This window comes from Carcharodon carcharias, chromosome 17 (genome assembly GCF_017639515.1).
Source record: "Carcharodon carcharias isolate sCarCar2 chromosome 17, sCarCar2.pri, whole genome shotgun sequence".
In the NCBI taxonomy this organism is placed as follows: domain Eukaryota; kingdom Metazoa; phylum Chordata; class Chondrichthyes; order Lamniformes; family Lamnidae; genus Carcharodon; species Carcharodon carcharias.
In genome coordinates this window covers 61,431,183-61,448,035 of record NC_054483.1, presented here as the reverse complement: position 1 = coordinate 61,448,035, position 16,853 = coordinate 61,431,183, and the positions used below count along the sequence as shown (strand labels likewise).

The 16,853-nt window shown below is 40.7% G+C and overlaps 1 protein-coding gene across 3 annotated transcripts in view; it reads left to right on the top strand.

The window, feature by feature from the left end:
• Positions 1-16,853, top strand: part of LOC121290012 (pantothenate kinase 1) — a 79,850-nt gene that overhangs the window by 27,947 nt on the left and 35,050 nt on the right. For all 3 annotated transcript variants that reach the window (XM_041210136.1, XM_041210137.1, XM_041210138.1), the window contains exons 2-3: positions 9,141-9,493; positions 10,771-11,024. In XM_041210136.1, coding sequence (XP_041066070.1) covers positions 9,141-9,493; positions 10,771-11,024 — 607 coding nt within the window. The remainder of the gene's footprint in view (positions 1-9,140; positions 9,494-10,770; positions 11,025-16,853) is intronic.

The following is a 16,853-nucleotide window of genomic DNA, read 5'->3' as shown; positions in this document are numbered from 1 at the left end:
CATCTTGGGAACTAGCTTGGAAAGCATCAGTGTAACATCTAAATAGGATTAGTTATGGATGCACCCTTGGTATCTTGTTAGTTCAGGTCAAACTACAAACCTGGCAGCATCGGCGGAGAAGAAAAGAGTTGACGTTTTGAGTCCTCATGACCCTTCAACAGAACATGAGGACTCGAAACGTCAACCCTTTTCTTCTCCGCCGATGCAGCCAGACCTGCTGAGTTTTTCCAGGTAATTCTGTTTTTGTTTTGGATTTCCAGCATCCGCAGTTTTTTTGTTTTTAAACCACAAACCTGTTGGACTGACTTGTTCCCATAATTGTTTTTTTGGTTTTCCCCTTCCGCTTCCACTATATGTAGAGCTTTTTGAGTCAACCTTCCAAAGACAGTACATTTTATTTTCCCCCTTGGGAGATTGTTGAACAATATTCTGGTTGTGGGAAGAACCCCTATGGCCTTGAGAAAGAACCCAAATGATCAGATTCTTGTGGCAGGCCACACTACTGGAAAAACTCTATAATGGTTGCACTGGGAAAACATTAAGCATTAAGTGGCTCAAATTCACTCTTTGTCACAACAGATAAGCTATGATAATAGTATATTCATTAGTACATCTTTGTTGCTTTTGTTGTTGATCTGTGTTACACTCTGCTGTCATTGATGGCTTCTTCCTTGAGCGGGGAAGGTCTTCTTTAGATAACAATTTTTAAAAAACGAATCTTTAAAGATAGTTAACCTAAAAGCTATCCTTCAAAGGTAAAATATGTTTTCCCCAATGGGTCAGAAATGCTCTATATTTTTGGATCTAAGGGGTGCAGAGGGCAATTAGGAAGACTGTTGGGGAGCAATCTAACTCTGCTGACATGGTGTCCAGGAGAGACTACCCTCGTTTGTAGCCTGGCTAGGGGCAGAGTCACATCACATTGTCAGATTTAGAGCAAGAAATGTTTTCCAAAAGGAAAGATCCCATTGCCTTCAAGTCTGTCACTTGGAGGGTGGCCAGAGCCTCCTTTCATTCCGTTCCGAATGTACATAAAATGATGACACAGCTGAAAAAAGCAAAAAATTGAAATTGAAAAAATGAAACCAGTACAGAAGTCCTTCTAATGATGGTTATGCTTAAAAAAACACTGCCTTAGCAGATTCTTCCCTATATATTAAAAATTTCAGTTAAGTTAATCAAAATCAAACAATTTTTCAGTGTACAGGAATCCCTTTGTTTCATGATGGGCAAGCAATTTGTTGCGGAGTTACATATCAAAACAGCTGAGAACAGTGCACAAACTTTTATTACTAGAGTGAGAGTGCTCTCAAATTAGAAGTTAAAGAGAAACTGATAGAGATTGCTTGACAATCTAATAAATAGATCTGTTTAGGGGCCGGGGAATGCACTAAAAGCTGGAAGGAGCGTGTAGCCATGGTACAACAAAAACTGAACATTTGGGAGCAACACTCCCTCTCTATTGCAGGTAAGGACCCATCATCAAGCACAATGTGATCTGTATGTTGTTCTGTGTTAAGCAGGTTTGGCCCATATACTGCTCCTGCGCCATGGCAGTCACCAAAGCCATCTTCTGCTTTATCTGAAGATTGAAAATGGACCTTGTCCACAGGGCCATTATGTACAACCTCTAGATAAGATGGGGGAGGGAACATACCCAATGTTGCTCTGATGGCTACCTTTATGTGCGGTAGCATCAAGCTGCGTGTAGACACTAGGTACGCAAACGCCTAGTGTCACCACATGCTGAGGTTCCACGTGTTCCAAGTGTTGTGAAGGATGGGTACAGCCAAGCTGCCATGGACAACTATTCAGCTGTCCATGTCATACCACCTGACGCTCATGGAAAAGTTTGTGCAGAGAAACTTGTTTCACCACAAGTGCATCAGACAGTGGTTTGCACATAAAGTCCTCGAGGCCTTGCCGGAAAAGGAAGTGGAGGATCCTGTCAGATGGTTCCCTGAGCAAACTGTCAGTCATTTGGCAGAATGCTTCATCACCAGAACTTTCCAACAAGCACCAAGTCATGGTTTGGCTCATGGTGAGAAGGGCCCTCTGTATCAGATCCTTTCTGCACTCCCTCCACATGTGTCTTCGGGGTGGCTGTGGTGGAGAAGAGACCATCATCCACCTCCTTCTGAAATGTGCCTTTGTAAGGCAGATCTGGAAAAAGATTTTGTTGAGGTTTATCCCAAGCAACTCTGTAGTGCGGAACGTTGTACACAACAGGCTGCTCCCAAGGACAGACACCAGCATAAACACCAACTGCTGCTGGAGACCATCAGTTTGGTAAAAGATGCTATTTGGTCTGCCGAAAACATGTTGGCCTTCCAGCGCAAAGAACTGACAACCTCCGAGTGTTGCAGACTGGCCCACTCCAAAGTCTAGGACTATATCCTGAGGGATGCGCTAAAGCTTGGGACATCTGCTGCAAAGGTGTATTGAGGAAAGTCTACTGTCTGAGGCCCTCCTGCCATAAATACTGAGTTGCTGGAAACTGTAAAAATCCTCGGATTATACGTTTGACATGCAACGAGTATTGTAAATATTAACTCTATAATTGTAAATGTAGTGAGTAACATCTCGTACTGAAAGAAACTGATTTGGTGTGCACTTTATATAATGTAATGTACTTGAACAAATTTTATGAATAAAGTATATTTTTGGAAAAAATCCTGCATTTATGGAGCAATATCCCACGGTTCATTGTTAAATTGTGTTAAATTTAATCCCCTTTTTTGCTCTTAACGAGCTTGAATCATTTTCAGTTGGACTCTGAATATGGAATGGATGAGTAATGAAATCATCTTGAGTAAGATGATTACAGAGCTATTTTATAACCAAAGTAACCCAAGTGCTTACTGTAAATTTGTGGCTGATGATAGTCTCACCTCTGAATTTGCAAATGATAGGGTCAAGCCTCACTTCAGGACTTGAGCACATAATATGCTGAGTCTTCGGTACATTATCAAAAGATGCTGCAGTTTTGAAGGTGCTTTTCTTCAGAAAAGATATGAAACCAAAACCTTGGTTGCCTGCTGAGGTGGATGTAAAAGATTAGTGATACTATTTAAAGAAGAACGGGGACTTCTCCCACCAATATTTCCTCCGGAACCAATGCCATCAAAATTAGATTAATCAGTTGTTTGTCACGTTGTTGTTTGTGGGGTCTTCTCTGTGAAATGGAGGCCATATTTGCCTCCATGAAAGTCGCTGCTCTGCAGAGTAATTCATTATAGGGAAGCAGTTTGGTAGTTCTCTGAGAGATGTGATGCAGCAAGATGCAATCTTTTCTTATAAACTTCAGGATGCCATAATCTAAGATATCTTCACAATGAAATGTAGAATAGAAAATACCAAATAACAATATCAATGATAAGAGATTAGAGAATAGAGGAATAAATGGCACGATGTATTGACTATAAATCAGGAAAAAATATATAATTTTTAAAAAATCACTGCTTATAGAGTACAGAAAATATACAAGACTAATGAAACAGTTTTATTCGGTACTTTAAAATATAATCATTGCATGATAATGAAGTAGTTTGAACGTCCTGCTCAGAACCTCGGTGTATTCCATTATAATAGGGTTTTGATTTTGTTCAGTGTTGCCATCTCTCAATATTTCCCCGCCTAGAATTTGACTTACAGTCCAGTGCATCTTTTGCCTGTTGTTATTGACTTGCTTAAAAATGCTTGTTTTATAATTGGTTAGGTGTTAGAGAGAGTGGTTCTGCCTGCTTAAGAGTATTTTCTCAGCATTCCCTTGCCCTTTACTGTACTATATCATACTACCAGCTGTAGGTTCTGTGCAATATTGGAGCAGTAGATCTACATTCTATATATTCTGCTATATTAGACTGGTAGTTGTATTGTTATATTGGATCTATCATGCAGGAAGGTAACAACTTACTGTCATGAAGCTATTCATGTATATAATGTTGGAAATTATTATTTTTTAAATGGAGGTTTAGTCTGTCGGTGTGTCTTAATTGGATAAAAGTCAACTAGTCTGGGTGCTTTGATGTATACTAGTTTTGAGATGTAAGAGAGATAGAGTGCATTTGCATTTTGTTGAATAGAGCATTCAAAAAGGGGAGTGAAATCTGGCACCTAGCTAGCAGAGACCAAGCAATGTTTATATTATTAATAAAATTGGTACTATGAAAGGGGTTTTATTGTTAGAAGAGGTGGAGTTCAAAGAGGCTGGTGATACAATGAGAATTTATGTTCAAAGGGATGTCTTGGGTATAACAGACAGCAGTTTTGTGTGTGCAGAGCAGAGACATGTAACATTAAAGCAGCTGTAAGCCTACAACTGTCTGCACAGGAACCAAAGTGAAAGGAACCTCATTTTGAATGTGTAAGGTGAAAATGCTTTGCCTGGTGTCTGCTTAAAGTCTGTGGGTTGCTGTTGCCTTAGTGGAGATTATTTTGGGAATTTATTAAAAGTTATGATAGTAATAATTTATAGCCATGAGTATATGTTTAATTTGTGTAAATTAATAAATGTCTCATGTAAGTTGATATAAAACCTCTCAAGAACTGGTGGTTTATGCCTGAATTCAGAGTTGCATTTCAAACAAACCAAATTAAAATATAGGTTATGACAGTTGTTTAAAGGTTCCCTCTGGGATTTTTAAATAAGTCAGCTTTACCAACTGCTGTGTCATAACACCTACAAGGGTGATTTTGTGCTCACACTGTTTGAAGGGATATAGGATAGAGATAGAGTTATGACAGACCCCGTGTTCCTGTCAAGCATCGCTCTCCTCAGGGTGTGTGGGTTGTAGAGTCCTCTTAATACTTTCTGATGTTTCCTTAAATTAATTTTCTGTTGCATATAATCAGTAACTTTGCCCTTCGATTGAGCATTTTCTCTGACTGTTGCTGTTCAGACTCCCAAGTGTCTTGTTACTGTTCTTAGCACTGGAGTTATTATGGATAATTACTGGGGCAAATGATTTGCCTTGACAGAAATGATGTTTTAAGAAAAATCTGGAAATTCACTCAACTACCGGAATACTGTATCCATGGAAACAACTGTAAAGTGTTGGAGCACAGTTACTGTTAATTAGAAGCACTTTCATTTTGAATTAAAACAATTTTAGGGAATAGCGCAGGAGATGTTCTTCCATTGAAGATTTTGGTTAAGCAACTTTGAATTAAAAGGAAAGCAAAATACTCCAGATGCTGGAAATCTGGAATAAAAACAAAGTGCTGGAAATGCTCAGCACGTCTGGCAGCATCTGTGGAGAGAAACAGAGTTCAAGTTTCAAGTCGCATATGACTTGTCTAGAGCTAAGCCGGCATTTTCTGTTCATCCATAGTTGTCCTGAGAAGGTAATTCTGTACTGCATTCTTGAACCGCTGGGGTCTGTGTATGATGGTATTCCTATAAAGCTGTTAGGAAATGACAGGATTTCGACCCACATATGATGAAGGAACAATGATACAAGTGCCAGTCAGGATGTTTTGAGACTTGGAAAGGAACATGATGTTCTCAAGGAAGGAAAGACTCCACAAGGGGCGCACTATCCATGGCTAACTAAGGAGGTTAATGATGGTGTCAAATTGGAATAAAAAGATATACACAGTGCTGTGAAGTAGTGGTAGACCAGAAGATTGGGAAAATTTTAGAACCAGTAAGGAATGACTACAAGAACAGTATAAGAAGGAGAAATCAGAGTATGAGAGAAAGCTAACAAGAAATATAAAAACAGACAGTAAAAGCTTCTACAGGTTTATAAAAAGGAAAAGAGTAGTTTATATGAGTGCTGACCCCATGGTGGGTGAGATTGGGGAATTAATAATGGGAAATGAGAATTGACAGAGATTTTGATCAAGTATTTTCTACCTTTTTCCACACAGAAGACATAAGAAGCATCCCAAGAATAGTAGAAAATCAAGAGGCAAAAAGGAGGGAGGAACTTAAATGCCTAGAAGTATCCTGGACCTAATGGCTTGTATCCTAGGGTCTTAAAGGAAGCGGCTGCAGAGGCACTGTTTGCATTGGTTATAATCTCCCAAAATTTCCTTGATTCTGCAAAGGCCCCAGCTGATTGGAAAACCGCAAATGTGAACCACTGTTCAAGAAAGGAGGGAGATGGAAAACAGGAAACTATAGGCTGGTTAGTCCAACATCTGCCGTTGGGAAAATGCTAGAATCCATTATCAAGGAGGTTGTAGTAAGACATTTAGAAAACCATTATACAATCAAGTAGAGTCAACGTGGTTCTGTGAAAAGATAATCATGTTTGACAGAATTATTAGAGTTCTTTGAAGATGTAACAAGCATGGTGGACAAAGGGGTAGCAGTAGCCAAAAGGCATTTGATAAGGCACCATATAAAAGTTTACTGCGCAAAATAAGAGCTCCTGGTTTTGGGAGTGATATATTAGCATGGATAGAGGACTGGATAACTCTGTCATGGTAAATGGGCCATTTTCAGGTTGGCAACCTGTAACGAGCGAAGTGCCAGAGGGACCTCGACTGTTTGTGGTCTATATTGATGATTTGGCTGAATTGATTGACTGTATTGTAGCCATATTTGCTAATGATACAAAGGTAGGTAGGAAAGCAAGTTGTGAGGAGGATACAAAGAGACTGCAAAAAGGTATAGATAGGTTAAGTCAGTGGACAAAAGTTTGACAGTATAATGTGGGAAAATATGAGGTCCACTTTAGCAGGAAGAATGGAAAAACAGAATATTATTTAAATGGAGAGAGATTGCAGAATACTGCAGTGCAGAGGGATGTGGGTGTCCTTGCACATTAATCTTAAAAGATCAGCATGCAGGTATAGCACATAGTTAAGATGGCAAATGGAATATTGGCCTTTATTGCATGGGGGATGGAGCATTAAAGTAGGGAAGTCTTTCTATAACTGTATAGGGTATTGGTGAGATCTGGAGCCCTGTGTACAGTTTTGGCCTCCTTCCTTTGGAGGATATACTTGCATTTGGGGCAGTTCAGAGAAGATTCACTAGGCTGATTCCTGGGTTAAAGGTGTTGTCTTATGAGTAAAAGTTGAGCAGGTTGGCCCTATACTCATGAGAGTTTAGAAGAATGAGAGGTGATCTTGCCAAGACATAAAATTCTGAGGGGGCTTGACGGGGTGGATGCTGAGAGGATATCTTCTCGGGGGAGGGGGGGGGGAAGCGGTGGTAAAATCTAGAACTGAGGGCATGGTTTAACGCTAAAGGATCTCCTGTTAAAGATGGAGATGAAAGAGAATTTCTTCTCTCAGGGTTGTTAATGTTTGGAATTCTATACCCCGGAGAGCAGTGGAGGTTGGGCCTCTGAATATGTTCAAGGCTGAGTTAAGACAGACTTTTGATCTACAAGAGAGTTGTGGGTTCGGAAAGTGGAATTGAGGCCACAATCAGATCAATCATGATGTTATCAAATGGTGGAGCAGACTCGATGGGCCGAATGACCCACTACCCCTATTTCTTATGATTCCTTTGCCCTTGGGTTGTGGAGGTCACGGGAGATATGCTGAAAAATATTTAACATTGTGGCAGTGGATATTGGAAATGGTACTGCAGCCACTGAGCACCGATGGTGGAGGGGATGGATACTTAATCTAGTGAATTATCGCTGATCGAGCAAGACTGCTTTGTCCTGGATGGTGGTGTGCTACAATTAGTCTTTGGGCTTCTCAGTTTAAAAGGAGGTAAATAAACAAAATAGAAAATCTATGGCACAGAAATCCACTCAAAGATCTTGCTTTTAACAACTACACAACAGTTTCTGCTGGAAGTTTGTGTATTACCAGGGGCATTCACATTGTGTGGCCTCTCTTTAATAATTAATATGGTTACGTGTATCTTCAAATATAACAATTTGAATTTTGATGCCTTGGCAGTAAAGTTGTCCAACAAAGCCTTGTTCTTGATCTTCCAGATAAGAGCATATTGACCCTAGATGAAAGGGAGTTCATGGGCTTTATGTCACTAACCAACTTTGTTGTGATTCATAATAAAAACAAAAACAATCACTGTTGGAAAGTGGTATTCTTGTGCAAATAAAAGCTATTGACAAAATAACTTATCACGCAAGCGAAGCTCAAATGAGTATGATCTTTATAGGCTGACACTAAAATTGTTACATTGGTGTAAAGCAGTTTTATTTTACTAATGTTAAGAAGTTGCCCTTTAAGGTTGTCTCATTTGTTTTTGCTCTAAAGCTAACCAAGACCCTGCATTTAGTCTACAGCTTCCTAGCAGTGCTGCAAACAAAAACTACATTGTATTAACATGAGTTATGTTCCATTTGGTAAACCCATGCTTCTCATGTCCTGGATAACCATGTGCATGCGAAGTGCCATCAGTTGGAGGAGCTTGAACTGCCATCACTGCAGTGCACTTGAGACTGAGTGCTATGTGAATAGCACATTTCTACAGGTGGCCACTCTGCAGCTTAATGGTATGCAGGCAGAGAGGGAATGAAGGACCATTAGATAGACAAGGAGGACCAAGCAGGGAGTGTAGGCATCCCCTGAGTGCAACTAGCCCTCCAGCCTTCAGTTCTGAATAAAGGAGAGAGCGATGGTTCCTCTGGGCCAAGTCCACGGCACTTTGGGTGGCTCAGCTGCACGGGAGGTGGGGCAGGGGGTGGTGGGGCGGCTGCTGGCCGCTGCAGGATGATTGGGGAAGCAGTAATGATAAGGGTTCCATAGTTAGGGATACATGCAGACATTTCTGCAGCTGCAAATGTGATTCAAGGATGGTATATTTCCTCCCTGGTGCCAGAGTCAAGGTTGCCACTCAATGTCTGCAGATCACTGAGAAGGAGAGGGCGAAGAACCAGAGGTCATGGACCAATCAGTACCAATGACATGGTAGAAAGAGGGTTGAATTCCTGCAGGCAGATTTTAGGGAGCTGGGAAGTAGATGAGCAAAAAGGATTGATCTCTCTCCAACAGTCATCTTCATGCTTTTAAGCACTTCTGTTTTATCAAAAACACTGCATTTGCTCCCACTGATCAGTTGAAATGTAAGGTTTATTGATACTGCTTCTGATTTCAATTGAAAATTCAAATTCTGAATGTCTTATGCTGGTCACCCCATAATTTAATCTGTGTACAATTGTCATAGCTGTACATAATACTGACTTATTTTGTTTTCCTCCCAGCATTCCCATGGTTTGGAATGGATATTGGTGGAACTCTCGTCAAACTTGTGTATTTTGAGCCAAAAGACATCACAGCTGAAGAAGAGCAGGAGGAAGTGGAGAACCTGAAGAGCATTAGGAAATACCTGACCTCTAACATAGCTTATGGAAAAACAGGGATCCGGGATGTGCACCTGGAGCTGAAGAACTTGATCATGTGTGGACGAAAAGGGAACTTACATTTTATCCGCTTTCCGACGCATTCCATGCCTAAATTCATCCAAATGGGTAGAGATAAAAATTTCTCTAGTTTACATACCACTATGTGTGCCACAGGAGGTGGTGCCTACAAATTTGAGGATGATTTCAGAAGGGTACGTCATAATTGTGCAACCTAATTCCTGTGAGAACATGACTTGCTTGGCAGACTAGAGACATTCTACCCTGTGTAACCTGAGCTCATCCAAAACCCTGCTGCCTGTATCTTAATTCGAAGCAAGTACCATTCCCTATCACCCCTGTGTTCGCTGACCTATATTGGGTCCCGCTCAAGCAACATCTTGATTTTAAAGCACTTCTCCTTGTTTTCAAATCCTCCCATGGCCTCACCCTTCCCTATCCCTGTAATTTCCTCTAGCCTCACAAGTCTCCGAGATATCTATTCTTCTAATTCTGACATCTTGTGTATCCCAGATTTTAATCACTCCACTATTGGGTGGCTGTGCCTTCAGTTGCCTAGGCCTCAAGCTCTGGCATGTCCTCCCTATTCATCTCCGTCTCTCTACCTCTTTCCTTATGTGGCTTTGTGTCATATTTTGTTTTATAATGCTCTTTTGAAGTGCCTTGGGATGTTTATTATATTGAAAGCGCCAAATAAATATAACTTGTAATGTAAGATGTATTTCCCTTCATTGTTCTTCATCTGAATTCACATTTCTCTGCGCTGAATTGCATCTGCCATCAATGTGCCCACTGATAATTATCACCTCTTACTATGTGTTGCATTTTTCCTTAAAATTTGCCATGCCTTCTAATTTGGTACCATCAACAAACTTCATTATTGCTCCCGTCAAGATTAGGTCTAAATCATTTATATCAATGAAGGGCAAAAGAAGACCCAGTGCAGATCCTGAGCCGCATTATTAACTATATCTACCAACCAAAATCCATCATTGTATGGTACCAATCCAGCTGCAGGGATCCCAACTCCCATTGTCAAAGATACCATGTATATGATACAAAATCATGTGGATTATTGAGCAGTTTTTTTCTAGTTGCCCCCAGTATGTAAGTTATATTTATATTCTAGCCTTAACTGTATGGAAGTGGTTTTAACAGATAAACCCACATTTGGATTGGCACATCTGTTTTCTTTTTGATTGTATTGCTAAAAAAAAAGACCTGGAAATGTTTTGTGAATTAATTTTCAAATCAACAGGGATAAAGGTACATTTACTACTTTTGGTATATCATATATGCTTTTATAGAATAGTTGCCTTTGCAAAATGAAAAAAAAAATATATAACTGGCTTAGTTGGAAAAGCTTAGATTATAGATGACAGTATTAACCTTTCTACTGTTCCTTGGGACAAATGTTACTCTCACAGATGTTTTTTAATTTGCTGTTTGTTTGGCTATGGCTATTTTCCAGATGGCTGATTTACAGCTCCACAAACTGGATGAGTTGGACTGTTTAATCCAAGGCCTTCTTTATATTGATTCTGTTGGGTACAATGGTCAGTCTGAATGCTACTATTTTGAAAATCCCACTGACCCCGAACAGTGCCAGAAAAAACCGTATTGCTTAGATAACCCCTACCCAATGTTGCTGGTCAACATAGGTTCAGGGGTCAGCATCTTGGCTGTTAAATCCAAAGATAGTTTCAAAAGGGTGACTGGAACCAGGTAAGCACATTGACATTCACAACGTTGTCAAATTGCTGTTTGCTTATGTCAATTGGTAGACTGGTAGATTTACAATTCTATGCATGACAGTGTATTTTGCATGCCATTTTAAGCCCTAAAATGGATTCTGTTCGACTTGTACTATTGTACTAGTTATATATTGAGTGTCTGAATTGGAAATAAGGTGGTGGTGGAAAGATGAAAAGATCACATCTCAGCAGAAAGACACATGGCAGGGTTAACTCTGCCTGTGGGCTCAAGCATTTTAATCTGGCTGCTTTTTTCCCCTCAGTTTTCTGAATGCAAGCAGTAGGCATTGAAAGACTAACGAAGTTGGGAAGGGAAAGGCATCACAGCGAAACCTGATTCTGTTCCCTCCCAATGTCTGCAAGGATCATTATGTACCAACCTTGCTCATTAGCTGACTCTAGACCAATGTACTAAAGCCAGTTACAGTACACTACTGTTAACAGGAAAATCACTGTTGACCAAAACTGAACACTGAGGCAAGTTGTTCTGTCTTACATTTTCTACAGAACTATCAGGGAGCTTAGTTTCAGCTCTTTTTAATGTGATTGAACTCTGCTTAATGTTGTCAATCGGTATAATGAGGCTTTGGCAATTTAGCAAGCGTGAGCTTGCATTAAGTCCCCAAACAAGGCCAACATTAGGAATGTATGGTCAATTTCTTTTAATTTGAATTTGTTAACTTCTTTTCTGTTAATTCAATTTGAAATCATTTGTCACCTTATTGTTTTATTTAAATTACTTAATTCAGGCTACTAGGTATTATTTTTTCAAGTAACTTTGAATTTTAAAAATAGATTTTTAATATGAAACAATTTAAAATAGGGGGTAGAAGCATCATGTATTTTGCATGAATGTTTTCACACATTGAAATCTGTGTGTAGTGCAATAAATCTAAAAGAAAAAAAATCAATCATCCTCTCTCAGCAATTAATTTAAAATTATTGATCCAACATTCCGCAATACTTAAAAATCCCATGAAAAAGCGAGTAACACTTGAAATGCTGTTATTTCAATAATAATGACACTGCACTTATTTTTTCTAGTGCTTCCAGTTGATGGGTTTGTTTGTAACACTGGAATATATAACCACATAAATAAAGTTTAAAAGATGATAAACTTATAATTATGTAATTTTGAAGAAAACCTTTAGCTTAGCCATAAAAATTAACCATTGAGTGTTAAAGATGCCTCCAAGACATTCCTGACCAGACAGACCTGCCCTTATGCCCCCTCAAGCTTGAAGCTTGAACATTTTTGTGTTCCCCAGGTCTTGAGTGAAGAGAGTCCACCAAATAGTAAGCATCCAGGGGGCAACAGTGTTGCTCTGTTCATAACATGCTGGCGCACTACAACCCACATCAATGTGTGCAGCTCTGAAAGACTCCTAGAAAGGAACGAAAGCTTCCTCTTTTTCTTCTGTCTAATATCATAACAACTTAGCAGAAGGCATATTTCCTCAAGGCCATTCTGTGTTAGATAAGGGAAGTAAAGGCTTCTTCCTGTTAACAGTAGTGTACTTTTCAGGATTATCAATCATTTTCTTCTACACAGGATTTCAGAGTGCCTTGCATAGACTTAAAACAATGTGATTTCCCACAATCGAACATAAGCTGCAGGCATTGATTTTGTGTATTGAAGCTAGATGAATTAGTTTGTGGCTTTCCATCTGCTTCAAACACTGTTGTCTTGTCCAAAGCCCATTAAGTCAGGGTGCACCCTATCCGTAATGTGAAAAGCAAGAGATGTTCCCTTAAATCTGCACCCATAAACTGACACACCTTCTTTCCCCACTCACACCCCTTTCATGAACGACTGGCCTCTGATTCTTTATTTTGGTGGTTCTGAAACCTTTTTGGTTGAAGGATCTCGTTTTCAAATAGATTAATAATCATAACCCCCTCCTCACATCTAAATTATAAAACTACACAAAACTCAATATGAAAGTACTGCATCTAAAGAGTGTCTTAATGATGCTTTTAAGAAAACAAGTATTTATCTAAAGATACCTACTTCTGACTGCACAGTCTGTCTATCTTTGGTAGGAGCCTGGAGAGGGAAGAAGCTCAGTGAGAGTAAAGCATGGAAAAAGCACCAAGGGAGCAGGGGGAGAACAGGAGCACTGGGGAAGCACAGCCCAGAGAGAGCAGGAACCTGGAGAAACAAGAGCATGGAGAAAGCACTCCGAGATGGAGATAAGGAGCACTATGGGAGCAAAGCACAGAGAGCAGGAGCGTGAGGAGAGTAGAATGCGAAGAAAGCAAGAGCTGTACAGAGGAGGGCAGGTTACACCTCCAGCCACTGCTTACTCTTGACCACAACACTCTGGGGAAGTCACCCATCCATAAGGCCAGCCTATGTTGCAGCCCTCAGTTTGACAACCACTGCTCTATTACCAGCCCCTGGTCAGCTTGACCCAAACTCTTGTGCTGTACCTTAAATTGCAACAAAAATGTCTTCCATCCTTCCATTGTGGCCGTATAGACAACCCATCTGGTTGAAGACTCATCCATCAGAAAGATCTGCAGGGCTTTTGACGCAGTGCTTTAACTCCAACGTAAATAGAGCCACTGAGAGACTTCGTCCTGTTGTTGTCTCCTTCCCTGAACTTGATTCTGTAGATTTGTGAGAGAACTGAATGGGACAGAAAACTGGAAATGCAAGGTGAAGAAAAGTTGAGGAGGGGGGAAAAGAAAAGGAGAAAGAGAGCAAGCAAATCAATCCCAGTTTGTGTCGTATGCATGTACAAGAATTCCATGTTTTTCTAGCCAAATGATAGACTCAGGTTTTTATACTTAGAAAGTTTGAAAACTACACAATAGATTTTTATGGGGATTAATAATCAGGGTTTCTGTCCTACAACTCTGCAGGTAGCCAATTGGAATAGTTATTCAGAATTGATTATAAATTATGAAGTAGTTGAGTATTTAACTCTGAATATGGAATAATTAATTTTCTAAAATGTGTAACCTGGAATAGTTCACTATTAGTGTACACCATTGTCATGTTTGACAGTCCACAATGTCATCAGGCTTTGCACTGGGCAGGAGCAGTGAAATTTGGTGTCCCAGTTTTGCCCATGAGAAAGTGAGTATAGTTGTGTCTAAATGATTAACACTCTTGTTATCAGACGCAGTGGGCAGAATTTTCAGCCCTTGCCGGGGTCAGAACTGAACTAGGCATTCACTAAAAATAGCACAGTTGGCCAGCATTGCCGGTTGTCTGGCTCCATCCCACTGCCGGGGCATTTTCTCAGGCAGGATGGTGCATGCGCCCGCATGCGGCATGTAGCCAGTTTATTGAGGGCCACATAAGACCAATTAATGGAGGCTGACTGAGATTTCCAGATTCCCAGAGGAAGCAGGGACAGTTTAGCTGCTTGAAATCAGACTTCCGATGGCATGAGAGTGAGGCCCCTCCCTGCTTGTGTGGTGTAGCAGCAGTTGCAGGCCACCTTGCTGAGGAGATCCCTCTCTCACTCAGTGGTGGCCTGGGTGCAAAAGCCATTTTAAAAAATTATACTTTATTTTGAAGCGCCCTCTCCCTCATTTACCTGCCATTGCATCCTGCTGCTGCTTCCAAGCTGAAAGGCCTCTGGCCCGCCAGCTTCGAGCACTCGCCTGCCATCTGTAATTGGACAGTGAATTCCCCTTTGGCCGTTGATTAGCAGCTTTGGGGACAATCATATGAACTGCTGTGTCCCACACAATGTGGTCTTCTGATCCCCATTTGAACCTGGTGGTGGGACTCAGAAGCTGGCAGATAAATTCCTGTCCAGCGCCTTTGCATAAGGCAAAGCAGGCGCTCTGAAAGAAATAGGTGAGCAGAAAGAGGGCACTAGCTGAAACAATGATAACATTGAAAAGGGTGAACCTTTATTGCATCTTAAATGTCACAAATGATTTGTATATTGTTATGTAGGCTGCACAGCGGCAATCTTCTGCATAATATCTGAAATACGAGTTAATTTTTGGTGGTTATATGAGGGAGGAAAATAAATCAGGGTACTGGGTGAACTCCCAGCTGCTCTTTAAAATAGTACCACAGGATGGGAGTCATACGGACAGAGAGCTAAACACAGAGAAAGGTGAACAGAGTAACGGAAGGAAACAAACAGAAATTTGAGTGAAAGATAGTTACAGAAAATGAGACTACCTTTTTCCTGTACTCCAGGTGATGGAAAGCTTCAAGGAGCAATTTGAATTTCATGACATTGAGGCTCTCTTACTGTGTGAACGTACATTAGGTTGAGTACAGTACCAGACATTACACAAATTGAGTGGGAATCTGGCACAGTGGAACCCCAGGTGACTTCACAATTCTCATAATTCCCTGTGCTTGTGGAATCACTTTTCCCATCAATTGGAAAAATCAAACCTTTTCTCAGCTGTGAACCTCAGTAAGAATGGACTTGACCATATTTCCCCCCTATCCTCAATGCCCCAGGTTACCCCATCTCACTGTTAACTAGAGGAGCCCTTCCACTAGCGTGCTTTGGTAACCCTGAAGTTGAAATTTCTCTCTTCGCCTGTACTGCTGGGTCCATTATTGAGCTCTTGCACACTTGATCAGTGCTTGAAGTTCCGTGGTGCTCCACCGTTTCCACCTCTTGATCTCGCAATGCGCTGTAAGATGCTGGTCTCGTTCAGCCGCAGTTGTTCTTAGTCCTGCTGAGTTGCCTCTTCCCCCAACAGCGTAGTTGTCAGTGGAGTAGGTAGTGAAGTCTCGCACAATAGTGAGTGCTTCAATCTTGGTTACTGGACAATTTCCTCATTGGCGTGGTCACGTCATACTGCACTACAGTAACTGCCATAACTTTACTGGATGATATTACTTCATGTTAGCGAAACAAACATTGATTTAATCCAACATATATAATCACAGAAATGAAAAGATTCACTTTAATGCAGTTTGGTTTTGTTTCAGAAAATAACATTTTGGAACCTGAATACTTTGAGACCTGACATAAGTGTAGCACGCTTGGGTGGAATAGATGTTTATGGGCCTTGGTGGGGGAGGAATTTTAACCCAATAAGGGTGGGTTTGGTTTCAATGGAAAGGGTTTAAAGATTTTAAAAATCAGAATTCTGACCCAAACTCGCTTCCAATCCATCCGCCTCCTGCTTTAACTAAGACGGGAATGTGGGCCTCTTGGGAAACCTTGGGAGACCCGGCAGCTACATCCAGGCAAGACCGAGGAGGTGAGTGGTTTTACACCTACCTGCAGGATCCAGCATGACTGCCTGGGCAGCCGAGACATTTGAGCAACCCCATCCCTCCCTTGGGACATTCCTCCACCAAGGCCTCCTAATCCTATCCCCACCCAAGGTTTCTGATCTGTTCACATTGCACTTAGGGATCCTGAGGTTTCCTCATGCTAAAGAAATGTTTTAATTAAAATTTCAAAAATAGAAAACTTTGGACTTATCAGGCCTCAATAATCAATGAACTATAGTTTTCCACATCATATTCACCTGCGACCATCAACCCAATATCTAAACAAAGGGAGTTCACTGCAAGGGTGATTTAATAACTAATTTTCAGTGTAGTTGACAGTGAGGAAAATAGCCCTTTGCCAGTTTGTCCTTTGGGAAGTTAGGTCAGGTAATGACACCCAATAGCTTATACAGCCCTGAAAAAGGATAACTTTTTAACAAAACACGCTGCAGCAATTACATGTCAAGTAGTGCGTTTCAGCTAAATGAGGTTGGTGTGTAACTTGATCGTTAAGTTTTGTAACCATTACAAAACTTCCAGTTACTGATTCTCAACTCGCATAAACTCTCTGACCACCTCCCACCC